Below are 14,199 nucleotides of genomic sequence, written 5' to 3'. Positions count from 1 at the left end.
AGCAAAGCGGTATATCAATCATTGTACAAACAAATATCGACCAAAGACACGATCCATGATAATTGAATACATATGTATAATATCTACCCATTAGTCAATAATTTTAAAATAAGGCATAGGTATTCGATCGCATTTCGATTTTAGGTTTAGTAATAATAAATGACATTGTGTTTGATATGATTTAGCGCTGACGTGTTATGTAACCGTGTGATGAAAAGGTCTTTTGATAGACCACGATATTGGAAATCCTTAGTGTACAATACGCGAGCAAAACAATTGATTCACTGCAACAATTAGTTGCCAAGATAGGTCACGATTGTGAATTAAAATATGAACTTTTCACATTATTGGGTAAATAACACGCACAGGTATAAATGATGGCGTATTGCATATTTCCTGTCTGAACAGTCATGACCTATTTAAACTTGAAAGTTAAAGTCTATTAGTCTATATGTCACTGTAGACCCTCCTCAAAAATTCGCAAAATTGGCCGCAACTTGGATTTGCCGCCGACTTAGAAAAAAATTAATAATCGTTAAGTATAACGAAGTTCTTACACTACACATCTGAAATAAATTTGAACTGCATTTAAAATATATAAGGTTTCCACATGCTGACGGCTCTGCCGCCAACCACTGCTGCCTCATTTTACGCTGTCGGGAGTCTAGGGCACCAACAAAGACTACGACCATCACCCACCAGTTCAGACCATCAGATTCTGGTGTAAACCTTTTGAAATTCAGTCTATAAAAATCGCTGAAGTGGGGGGGGGGTGACTATTAAAGATTAGTCAACATTTATAGCATTGCAATACTAAGCACAATATTATTACTTATTTTTCTTTGTTGTGGTAACCTCCTTCAGAATCGTTTGGGTGCGAATAGGAGCGTTTCCTAAGTCTATTTCTTAACATGAACTGGAATTTATGGAATCAATTTCTAATTTTATAAATCCTGATGTCATACGTGTAAAAGACATTTGAACAGCAGATTTGCTGAGTGATGGGACTGATGTTCTGTCAGGGCTTGGACAGCGTGGCAAATAATGGTGACATAATAATGGCGTAATACGTTATTATACGCCAGTATAGGCTAATTATTATGTCCTATAAACACTTGAAGAGAGTAATACCGATATCCGTCTAGTGCTTACAGCGTTATTAGTAGTTTTGATTCCAAAAGTAAGATGATATAACGCAAGTAAAGGCTGGTTACATAAAATGATGCAGGCCCTGTACGGAAATGAAGTCACGGCAAGTAACACAGACAACACAAATCATGTACTGTAAGCTAGAAAAGGCACATCGATATTTTGTGAAAACGGTGCAGGAAATGGGAGCACATATACCTCTTATGAAATTCTTTCTCTGAAAGCACCTTAACTGGCCATCGAGGGAAATATGCAAAATAACATTTCACATTATGTTGTTAAATACTGTGCCCCGTTTTATACATGTAAAGAGGGGTTAACTAGTGTTAAGCACCCTATAAGCTAACCAGTGAATAAATTCTGTAAATTCATATTAAGAAAACGATATCTAAATTGTGTTGTAAAAAGTAATTTAAAAACCGGGTAGCTAAAGGGCGTTTTGACATTTTAACCAGCCTTTGGTAGCCTTGAAAGACTTAACAAAATCAAGGACCCTCCTGGGAACGTATAAATCTAAACGTCTGTTTTAGAGATTTCATCATTGGTTATGGCTAAACGTCCTTTATTTACAAACGGTAACTTGGTTAAGGGTTTTCTAAGTTGAACACGGGATTTAAACTGGGCGCAGAATTTTAGCACTGTAACTTTACTGAAAGGTCTTCTCTACAAACCCTTTATCTAGTCTGTTCTATTCAGAAATGTGTTAATACATCCGATTGAAATAAAATTGCAAATTGATCAGTTGACGTCCTGATGAAACCTGTCCAAGTCAAACAATATAAGATAAATACAGATATGCTCAAGTTTTGTCTGTGATATGACATAACAACAAAATATAATAAGATTCACTATCATTAATTTTCGTTCATTAATGTAGGTCCTCCACATGTTCCATCTTTCGTCTACGTCAACGACAGCCAATCCACGTCCCTGGAGGTCACGTGGGTACCGGGGTTTAGCGGTGGTTTCATTCAGGTCGTCACTTTGGAGTTCAAGCACCAGGGCGCCGCAGACAGTAACTACTCTACAGTGGTCAGCGTAGTGGACCCTGGGTACCTTCAAAACGTCACTACAACCATACCAGGCCTTCAATCAGGCCTGACGTATACTTTAAAGTTGACCACGGTGACCAATAGACCACTGGGCCTCAATAATAAGACCGTCACTGTGGACGCAACCACATTCAGCAGAGGTATTTCATTGAAATATATTTTTCATTATAAAATTTTATAACATTTTAAGTGCTGGAGAGTTATAACTTAGAATATGTTTTTTTTTACAACATAGAGGTACATATAGTGGATAAAGAAGATGTAAGAAGCAAAGTAGTATTGTCCATCAAGATTTGCAAAATACTAAATAATAAAGCGGATATTAATTACTATTTTGACACTCTCTATATGAGGCCCATTGACAACTCATATTTTCGATGTATTCGTTTTACTATAAAGGGGCCCTGAGCTAAGTTTTGCAGTTTGGTCTACCTGACCTACACACCTGTCATAAGGACTTAATGCAAATACCTACATGTATGTGACGACTTGCATGTTTTGTTTCGGTATTTAAAACATGTCGTGTGTCAGGGTCACTGATGTATCAGCCATCTTTCCCGCCTTGTATATTCTTACAAAAAGTCAATATTTTAAGGATTATAATGGCTGACGTCTATTTATCATGTAACCACTAAATCCTGGACTTCCGATTGATCGTTGTAATGTATTCATTACTTAACCCTTCAAGGGCGCACATGCGTGAGAAGGTAAAGTAGGACTTTTTTCTGAATGAAATAAGCAGGAGACGAACGGAAGCTAAGTCTTTTATACCACAACAATACACTGTCATCACAGTATACTTCAAATGCACAGTAATCGAGAATTTTACAGGAGCCTATACTTGCGACAGACTAAAGGAAGACGGCTTGAGCAGCGGATACCATGACATCGATGTAGACGGTCCTGGTGGAGTGAGCCCTTTCCAGGTGGAATGTGACATGACCTTTGACCCCCCACTGACCATTGTCCACCATGATATTGAAGGTCGAAGCAGCCAACTTGGGCCTGGTCACGGAGGCTATACTTACAGAGATCTGGCGTATTCTACTGCTTCTATGGACCAGATGACTGCCTTACTGAATGTGTCCGGCCACTGTCACCAATACCGACAAATAGAGTGTCACGGACTAGGAAGTAAGCACAATGTAAACGGTTTCTAAATTTTAATTTGGCTGTGGAATATTTTTACCACGTGCGTAATCTTAGCAAAAATGTTGTCATAAATCTTTTAAATTATTCTTACGATTAATATAAATCCAAACTTGTACGTTGTCTTTGATGTCTTGATATTAGATATGGTAACGATAAATATAATTTCTATTGTAGATCCTGGATCAGGCACTGAACATTCTGATCGTACTGGAGTATACAGTTATTGGGGTGCTTACTTCCCTGGAGGATCCCCTGTCTCCAGGTGTCTGTGTGGGAAATATTCCGCATGTGAAAACGGACGAGGTAAGGATTTTATCTTAACTCTTGCAAAATTTTTCTCTAAACCATATAAATTGCACGTGGTGTATACGTAATTTGGTTTATCATGTGTTTGGATTGTGGTGATACATGTCCAGTTTCAGCTATCTTAACACTATAGACAGATGATATAAGATATTTCTGGAATATCAAGCTGCATATGAGTATTGCCAAGTGAAAAAACAGTGAAATTCAAATAAAACAGTGCCTCCACACTAAAATGTACAAGCAAATGGAATACATAATTACGTGTTCCCTGTCTGTGTGCTAGAAGCAGCAGGCGATACGAGTGGCCTAACGATCGTTTCTTCCCATCAGGAAAGTCTACGTCATCTACGAACTCACGTACAATGTTATGAAGAGATATTGTTTAACTGTTTGCATGGTTTCCCTGAGCCTCGGCTTTAAATAGTACGCACAATTGAGTTTAAGTTCACGACGCATTTCTTTTGATGCGCAATTGCATTTCCTATTTCGGGGTCACCCAGTTACATGTAATGATGGGCAAAATATTAAAATCTTGTATGTTTCCTATTTATTAGCACAATCTATATTTATATCAGGCGATTGCAGCTGTGCACAAAACGACGCCGTATGGAGGAATGATTCCGGGTACCTTCAGGAAAAGAATATTCTTCCCATTGTGCAGACCAGAATAAACGATATTGATGGCGGTGATGAAATGGGTTTTGAAACACTGGGGCCATTAGTCTGTACCTCCTGGGTGGAAGGTGAGATTGTAGAAGCCAATACAACATATTACTGTACATTACTTATCAACATTCGTATCAGTATTCACTAATTGATTGCAGTTTATACATTATTGTTTAGGGAATAGGTCCAATAAATGACAGAAGTAGAATATTCTTTATATCTTTCTGACAATGCAATATGAGTTCAACAGCGATGGATTGTATGGCAAACGTCTCACTTAAGCCGTATAAATAAAGAGAATAGTATTTTGTAATCTGATAACGAATCTTTACATAATACCCCATCATTGTATTGATAAATAAGTTTTCCATTTTATGAAAAGTGAAAGTAACTAGTGAATTGAACAATAACGGAGGTTGTCCACACGTTGTTTTAAAAAATTCTCGGTTTTCTTTGTCTTATTTCCCTCTCCTTTCCTTTTATGTCTTATCTTTATAATTTGCAATGTCCCTTTATATATATATATATATATATATATATATATATATATATATATATATATATCCTTATTAATGTCTAAATTATATTTTTCTGTCACAGGTTGAGTGCAACCGCTGATGATGCAGAACAGTTTCATGCCCAGTTCATCTCTCTCGGTACCTTTAACACACGGTAACTGCTCTCTTAATGGTCTTTATTTAATTCTCTAGGTGTAGAGCGTCCCCTGGGGATGCAGAGCAACTTCATACCCAGTTCCTCTCTCTCGGCATCAACAACGCATGGTCATTGTCCCATCAATTATGGAAGAATTGGTAGTTCTAATGGATGGTGTGGCAATACCATGGACACAAACCAATGGTACCAAATAGACCTGGGAAAGACGATGAATATTACCAAAGTTGCAACAACGGTATGACATATATCTTTAGTCCAACAGTGTCTTGCAGGGCTGAGGGGTGAGATAATTAAGACACTAGATTCATTTGATGTTAACTGAACACTGTTGGACTAAAGATATATATTACATCCGGGCGATATTACCCTGTATGTTACATTATAAGATAGATATCATTAGACATATATGCACCGGGAGAAAGCACTCTCCTTTCGCCGAAAAACACCCCCAAAAACCAAATATAGCCTGTATATCATAATGTAATAATAATAATAATAATTTATTTTTCTATGGCGCATTCCATTAAAAATCTCAATGCGCCTTACAACATTCACTTAAAAGAGCTAAATAACACAATACTAATATAAGAACACATTACAATTTTAAAGGACTAAGAACTAATTTAAAGAACCAATTATTCATATTCTAAAATGATAAGAACCTAAAGTGACAACATTTAAAATTAATCATAAAATTACAGTACACCTTATTAAAAACTAAAATTAACTATATGATAGCTACTGATAGGCTATTCTAAAAATACGAGTTTTCAAAAGCTTTTTAAAAGTATCTACACTGTAAAAACAGTGTTTAGCTCCTAAACACATTTCTAAGCGCCTGTTTTGTCTCACTTTTTCGACGCGTTTAGCTCCTAACATGCTTAGCTCCTTAACATGTTACACGCTTGTGTTTAGCAGTATGACGCGTTTGACGGCTTATAAATGTAGGGGGTATTTGTTTAACTTTTGGGTTTCAACTGTTTTGGCCGCACACACACGCGCGCGCACGCACACACACACACACACACACACACACACACAAACTCACGGTCACCTTTAACTGCTATAGTTATCTCTTTCTATAACAGGGTACCGTGAACTGTCAACATCGTTGACTTCCCACTATCATCTTTACAGCTGGACTTATTCATCCTTGTGTTAGCTGACCTTGCGAGGAAGTTTATTGGAATGTATTTCTGAAAAGCAGGATAAGAAAATTCACTAGTTCACTAAAGGCACGAAACAACTATCATTTTTACTTTAAAACACCTTTCTCCATATTTTGATAAAATGCGTTACGGTATTGATATCTATTTATTTTTTCCGGAAGTAATGAACAATAGAACATCAGGATGATGGTGGGGTATTCATTATAATACTTTATTTAAGCTTTCATCACATGCTGGTTATTTCGGTACCGATAGTCCGAATATTCTACAATTCGCACCTCTCTAGTCGCCGACTAACCCCAAGCCCATTTTGGAATTAACCGCTAACTGTAGTTCAAACAGCACGTTTTGGTTATTTATATAAAAAATGTTTTCAAAACATTATATAATGTTTTTCCAGAATGTTATAAACACGCTGATAAAACTCCACAAAATGACGTTACATGTATCATAAAATTTTGTAGAAACGGTCTTCGAATCTTTTTACAAATTATAACGTTACTGTACATCATTAAAACACCTATAACGTTACCATAATGCTCTTCTATACCATAACCAGCATGTAACCATCTGATAACGTCGTGAAAACGTTATTTGTTATTTGGATTATTACTTTAAGGTACATATGAACCGAGCATTGGTGGAGCGTGGGTTGCCAGTAACACATATAAACCACTTCTACTAGATTCTTATACGACTCAAATAAAGGGACAAACTGAATAAATCACACGATCAGCCATAAAAGAGCTTTAGACTGCTCTTTAAATTTTTGGTCAGAAATTTAACCTACTTATGTGACCTACTTTTCTGCCCCATGTATATACAGGATAGTAAGCTAACAGAAAAATCCATTCAAATATCATTTTTCGGGTAATATTAATCAATGCCTTCTGGCAATTTTCTTAATTATACTTTTTGAAACTATATACTGGTATTTGGTTGGTTTTTGAGCAAAAAATTGACTTTGTATGCATCTTTAATAAGCCTATTTTAAATAAGCACGCGTTACTGCAAGGAAGTACACGCCATCAACAGCTCCACACGTTTACAAGGGGAAGTGTTAAGCCAAATTGTTGAGCCTTGTAATTAACTTATGGGACCGGTGAAACTAATCACATAGCTAAAAGTGCGACACTTCTAAGAATGTTAAACATTTTTATTTCTTCTGAAAGAAGCTTGAAAAGCTAAACTTGTTGTTCAGCTACCCTCTACCAGGGCGACAGATTGATTTTTCACAGATATTCACAGATATGTCTCTAGATAAATAGATAGTCAATTTGATCTGATGTCGCCTCAGCAAAAAATGTCCCCAAGAACTGCGGTCTTGGTAGAGGGTATTGTTCAGCAGCTCCACGCGTTTAGGAATTCCACGCCTATAGCAGCTCCATGTGTTTAGCAGCCTCACGCGCTTAGCAGGGGAAGTGCTTAGCCAATGTGCTTAGCTTGTGATAGACTTATTATAGATCCATATACCGGTGAAGCTAAGCACATAGCTAAACGTGTAACACTGCCAACGTGTCTTGCATTTTCTTCTGTGAAATGCTTGAAAAGCTATACGTGCTTAGCTTTTACACATATTTCTAAATGCGTATAGGTGATTAACGTTTGTTGTATGTATTTAAATGCTAAGCACTGTTTTTACAGTGTATGTCACCTGCTGCTCGTATTTCAGAGGGTAAAGTGTTCCAAACTTTGGGTGCATATATCATAAATGCCCTTTCACCGTAAAATTTACCAGCTTTTTTCTCTAAGACACTGTGTTCTAAAAGTAAATGACTAAAAGTTGAAGACCTGGTAACTCTTCCATGCTGATGTTGCTTCATAAGTTCTGAGATATAAAGTGGTTTATTCTCAGTGACTGCTTTAAAAATGACACATAAAATTTTAAATAAAATTCTCTCTCTTACTGGAAGCCAGTGAAGTTCCATCAAAACAGGTGTTATATGCTCTCGGCTATTCCATCCCATTTTAGTTACCAGCCTAGCTGCAGAATTTTGAATTAATTGAAGTTTGTTCAGATGATTTTTGCCTAAACCATATAAGAGACTGTTGCAATAATCAAGCTTAGAAGTAATGAAAGCATGGACTAGTTTGTCATCTGTCACGTAACAATTGTTTTGTCCATTTCATTGGCTGTTCCACTTGTTTGTCAATCTATGGCCTTTCTACTGTTTAAAATTTAACATGGCATATAACCATTAACCTATGTAAACCAAACTAGTGAAATCCGAAGAGATATAACGTGGACAATTTGAAACTAATTACAGGGACGCCAGTCATCAAATCAGTACGTGAGGACGTACAAGCTGCTGTTGTCGAATGACGGGTCCAATTTTGATTGTTACACAAAGGCAGATGGTTCGTGTAAGGTAAAAGGACTGGTGACTTTTATATAGTATGTTCCAGTGGAAAAACACCACTTTAAATTTGTACATTTGTATCTATAAGTGCATGTACGTCGCATACTATGTAATGTCTGGGTAAATTGTCAATTGTGACAAAAATTGCGATTCCAAATTCTCTTTTGCGTTATTCTTTAAGGCTTTTTACAATCTTGGATACGTATTATTCAAGAGCACGAAGATACAACACGGCCTAATAAGATGTCTCTGGCAAAGAAGATAGGGTACAATTGAATATATGGCTTGTGGACTAGCATTCTTGGTTAGGGAGGCACACATGACTGTTAAGCCAAGCAGAATAGAGGACTATAAAATACTGAGTATATGTTGCATACACGTGTACGTGGTTATACATATCATGTTGACACCATTTTAAATAACCATAATTTCATTGATTATCTCAATAATTATATGGATTATAGTAATTATATGCCTCTGATTTTAGATATTCCAAGGCAACTGGGATGACAGTACCATCCGTAGTAACTATATAAAACCTGCCGCCGTGGGCCGATATATACGGTTCAATCCCCAAACATGGCACAGCCACATGAGTGCCAGGTTTGAAGTATACGGCTTTGAGACAGGTGAGTGTACATACAAACGGTTTCCCTTAACTGTCTGTTTAAATACTACTCTTCCATACAGAAAATGGCGTCTTCTGTATTTAAACGTAGGGCATTTCCAACAGGGCTCTTTGTCATCAACTCTGGACAGTGCTATCATTACGGCATTAAAAGGTGCTCTTACACTCAACAATTTAAATTATAGACAATCACAGAGATTCTTAAGTGATTCGCAAAGTATGATAAATAACCAGGCCACTTTATATCACAGGTTACACCAACACCAGCCAGTACAATGAAGGCCATTCCGTCTCTCTGTCCTGCCCTACTGGGACCTGGATAGACATTCTAGATGCGTTCTACGGAGTGGAGAGTATTGGTTGCAGGGCAGATCAGAGAGCTACTATAAAAGCCGTCAAGAACTTGTGTCAGCAGCGCACTAGCTGCTCAGTCACTTCAAGTAATGGAGTGTTTGGTGATCCGTGTGTAGGACCAACGAAATACTTGTGGATAACCCACAAATGTGTATGTAAGTATAAACTGGAAAAGTTCAAATATTACATATATTACAATCATAGTAACCTGCAATATTATCAATATTATGGTGACCATCTTTACTGATGGAGACAAGGAATGCCAGAGAAATGTAAGCACCCTCTCTCTGTGAATGCCCCCTCCTCCTCTTGTGCAATACTACTTCTCCCCCCCCCCCCCCACACCCTTCATGCTGTACAGTTCTAATGTTTTATTCCAATATAATGTTTTTTAAAGGAGGTGGGCTCTGCTCCTTTCCACAGTCCACCTGTAATTAAACAGATTTTTTATTATAACGTGTGTCTTCTGAATTCTTTAAACGTAAATGACCTGTTTAAAGAATCCTAATTTAAAGAGTACTTGTATGATATGGGCATTCAATAAAAAAATCACATTTGTGCTGCAATATTTCAGCCATTCTGAGCTCCTGCTACGAATATTACAAGCATGGATTTCGGTACAGCGGTTACTTTGAAATTGACCCTGACGGAGCTAACGATGGTGTTGGGCCTTTCATGGTGGAATGTAACATGACTTCATCGCCACCTGGGAAGACAATAATACACCACAGTAGAGATGAGACGGAGTCCAGTCAAATTTCAGTCAGTTAGCTATTATTACGTTTGGATTTTAGGGTATAAACGATAAGAAATAAATTAATACCATAATATTCAAAGCGACAAAATAAATCTTGTCATTAATGTTATTCTATATAAGCATAGATATAGACAAATCCATCCACAAAGCTGAGGAATATGTGTGGCTTATCATTTCAGGGCTACAGGTCCTGAGAAAGTCGGAGCTAAACCTTGACTTACTGTTTTACCCTTTCTATAATCACATGCTATATAAAAAAGAAGATTCATTCCCACAGTCAACATTTTTACCATCTTGCCAATGACAAACACTGGCTTTCGCGGTCAAAACAAGATTAAGTAGTCTCTTAGGCTCCATTCAGATTAGGGGACTAACTAGTCCGAGGGTCAAATATGGCCGACCCACTTGAATACTTCCCCACGGGATATCTATTCAGTGTCTATTAGCGGATTAGACGGAAAGCTTTGTAGTAAATCCCCTATTCTGAATGGGGCCCTAGAATTTAAGTGTTGAGTCGATTCTGTTTTAAAGCGATATATTTGCCATAGGGATACGAGTCCTGTGGAAGTTGGAGCCAAACCTTGACCTATCACGGCATAGACGTTTCCAACCAGATGGGTCCGTTTGTAGAGACAGTGGCCACCTGCTCCCAGTATGCCAAGTTCCGATGTAGTGGAGCGTCTGGCGTTGGTTCCTGCAACTATGCTCAGGATAGAAGTAAGAACGGAGAGAGAGAGAGAAGGGAAAGAGAGAGAGAAAGAGATGGTGAAGTGTTTATTTGAGCACATATAAATACTCGAACATAACTGTATCATTGATAAGTTTGGTGTGACTTAATTGCTAAACCAAATACCGAATTCTGTATTGTAAAAGAAATTTACTTTTTCACTTTGATTCCACTGCATTTCATTCATATAGGTGGCACAACGATCGGTTATTGGGCCGGCGGAAATAGCGTTAATAAATGTTTATGTGGAATCGCCGGAACCTGTGTTGGTAAGGTCAAAATAGCGAGTGAACCATGGCCGTGTTTTTATTGTTTTCTTAAAATTTAACCGGTATAATGGACCCCTTTATGTTGCATTTTACAATTGACCGTTATGATTCGTTTTAAAATTAGCTTAATTTTTTATTATTTCGCAGATTGTTTTCTCCTATCCTACATATGTGTTTCATTAATTGTCCAGAACAATATACATTTAGGAATGGAAATACGTCGTTATACAGAATGTTTTCTATTACTGAGGCATTTGTTGACAATACATGTATGCGTTTCGAAGTCTGTTTATTCTTTGCCTCAATACCATCACAAGTATATCATACACAACACACTACTCTTCCACTAGATGGCAGGACTGATTGTAACTGTAACAAGAACGACTACGTGGTCCGAACAGATGAGGGGTATTTTACTGACAAGTCCTTACTTCCGGTTAAAACATTCCTTGCTGGTGACACTGGAGATGCCAATGAATATGGCTACTACACTATTGGTCCCTTAGAATGTGAACCAGGTGAGATAATTCAAATTACGTAATGGTTTTATAATTAAATCGTCTATCGTGTTTGGTCTATCGTCTATTATGTCACAACTTTTATATTTAATGTGGTGCAAGTTTTGAAATTATATGAATTTATCTTAATGTTGCTTGTCGGACATTTGAAAAATTTACTGCTGTGCAATTTGTGAGTAAAAAATATATCTTCTTATGTTGCTAATCTCTTTTATTTATTTCCCAATACCAAATAACAATAACCAAAAACCAAGATGACATTACAACAACAAATCAATACCAGCCATATTTACAGAATGAACGTTTCTGTTTTCAGCTTTACCTTCGTGCACAGAATGGAGACGGTTCAACAGCACTAGCGGCCTCTATTGGATTGACCCAGATGGCGGTGGAGGTGTGGCCGCTTTCGAGGTGTATTGTGATATGTCAACGACACCACCCACTGTAACCTTTCACCATGATTATGAAGACAGGACCCACGTCAGCGGCTACGATGGAGCTTATTCGTACTCCATATCGGTGACATACAGAAGTGAGTAGAATTATGAGGTTTTCAAAAACGGAATTCTTAATATTTAAAGTGCTTCAAAAATATGCTTATCATATCATTTGAAAATCATCTGCTCAATATATTTTAAAATGGTATTCTGTGCAAAACATGTTGACAACATATCTATCACAGAATTCCATTATTTAATATAAAATCCGGCATTTAGGTTAATGTAAGTTTCAAATCCCTTTATACAGATTACCATAGCATTGGGTGCTGGACAGATTCTAATCCTAGAGCCATTGCCACGCTGGAAGGTTCGGACTCAAATCTAGATGGCGCTTACAGTACAAGAAGCAACCCAATATACAAATGTTACCTAGCGGCCAAGTCTCGCGGCTACACGTATTTTGCTGTCCAGGATGGCGGCTGGTGCGCCTCTACTGCTACTGCTGGCGACACCTATGATAAATATGGACCTTCAAGTGCCTGTAACAGTGACGGAGAGGGCGGGGGGATGGCCAATGAAGTTTACAAAATCGTTGAAGGTATGCAGTTAAGTAGACTTGTACCGTACCAGTTGTGTACTGTTCAGTTTGTTATTGTATCGTTCACTTTGCTCTGTTCATAATCACAGACCACACTATAAATTGATTAAAAACCTTTGGATACTTTTAAGTTTTGGTTTTACATGTACGTTAGTTAAGTTATATTACCCATGCGAAACCTTTCAGATAAAAATCGATTAACAGTTTGCTTCTGAACTCACTGGTATTCTCACAAAGCATCTATACAATCCAATTATCAATGAAGCGTAAGATTTAAAACCGGCATTTCTTTCAGAATTTAGTGGCTAGGTCTGGTACGTATTTGACCAAATTATCAGACCGGTCAATAAAATAACTGACTTTGAATTTTGCTAATATCAACAGGATTATATCAATTTTCCCCTTTTCCTTAAATGATATTTTAAATTGCGAGGTGTCTATCGCTGAATATGTATTTCGATTCAGTACTCTTAAATAAATGTAATTTTTCACCTCAGCGACTACTGACCAAGTGGCGGCTTACGTGGATTACGTCGGAACAAGCTGTTCACAGTATATAAAATACGAATGCTACAATTCCCTCATAAACGGCTACGGGGGCTGGTACGATCGACATGGACAAATGGCGCCATTTTGGGGCGGAGGAGATCCAGACGGCACCTCTATCAACTGCGCATGCGCACAAGATGGATCGTGTTCTGTGGCTACGAATAGTAAGTACAAAATAAAAGTAGATGATATGCGTGTGCTTGTCTAAATATTAGATTCACATTTTGTCTAAGTCGTATTTATAAAAGGGCCCAGTTTCACGTAATAACACTTTCATAAAGCACATTAACGTACATAATTAATGTACATTTTAATATAGTATTCTGTTTGTTGATGATCATTTTCTCGCTTGTTTTTTTTTTTTTGTTATTTTATGGAGATGTAAAAGGAGCGATAAACACGTAAATGCTATTTTCAGATTGTAACTGCGACCAAAATGACAACGTTTGGCGGTCAGACGAAGGATACATCACGGAGTCAAGTTATCTGCCGATATCTATGTTTAAATTTGGCGACACTGGTGGCGGAGAAGACGGCTATCATACAGTGGGGCCTTTGATATGCCAAGAATAGTTACATAATCGTTATCGTCATGGACTTTTTATTTTATACAATATTGTGTAAAAATGGAATGGTATTTTACTCAATTTTTAGTTTTTACGGAGGGTATACCTGTACATGTACATTGTATCTATTCTGAATATTAAAACATCCTGTTGAATTATTGGACGATCATTTCCGTGATCATAGATTAACTGCGGAAACTACCTGTATATATTTGCATGTATTTAGCCTGTCATGTCCAATAAGGATAGCCTTCATGAGCAAAT

General features: G+C 37.4%; 1 protein-coding gene across 1 annotated transcript; it reads left to right on the top strand.

Moving 5' to 3' along the window:
* The first annotated feature begins 1,219 nt into the window (after positions 1–1,219).
* LOC147763252 (uncharacterized) lies at positions 1,220–14,098 on the top strand. Its single transcript, XM_087008789.1, has 17 exons — positions 1,220–1,256; positions 2,027–2,252; positions 2,944–3,335; positions 3,528–3,656; positions 4,235–4,402; positions 5,036–5,235; positions 8,437–8,538; positions 9,017–9,158; positions 9,409–9,666; positions 10,086–10,273; positions 10,817–10,985; positions 11,187–11,264; positions 11,615–11,782; positions 12,099–12,314; positions 12,530–12,820; positions 13,318–13,533; positions 13,788–14,098. The coding sequence occupies exons 1-17, from the start codon at positions 1,220–1,222 to the stop codon at positions 13,940–13,942; spliced, it is 3,135 nt and encodes a 1,044-aa protein (XP_086864915.1). The 3' UTR covers positions 13,943–14,098.
* The last annotated feature ends 101 nt before the right edge of the window (positions 14,099–14,199 follow it).

This window comes from Lingula anatina, chromosome 3 (assembly GCF_051362555.1).
Source record: "Lingula anatina isolate TDL-2025a chromosome 3, LinAna3.0, whole genome shotgun sequence".
In the NCBI taxonomy this organism is placed as follows: Eukaryota; Metazoa; Brachiopoda; class Lingulata; order Lingulida; family Lingulidae; genus Lingula; species Lingula anatina.
This window is presented reverse-complemented; position numbering and strand designations above follow the sequence as displayed.

What these genes read in the sequence shown, in the direction of transcription:
- LOC147763252 (XM_087008789.1), top strand. Translation starts at nt 1,220, where the DNA reads ATGATGCAGGCCCTGTACGGAAATGAAGTCACGGCAA. An exon ending in AGGCAGATGGTTCGTGTAAG is followed by an intron (nt 8,539 to 9,016) that starts GTAAAAGGACTG and finishes CTCTGATTTTAG; the next exon opens with ATATTCCAAGGCAACTGGGA. An exon ending in CAACTATGCTCAGGATAGAA is followed by an intron (nt 10,986 to 11,186) that starts GTAAGAACGGAG and finishes TCATTCATATAG; the next exon opens with GTGGCACAACGATCGGTTAT.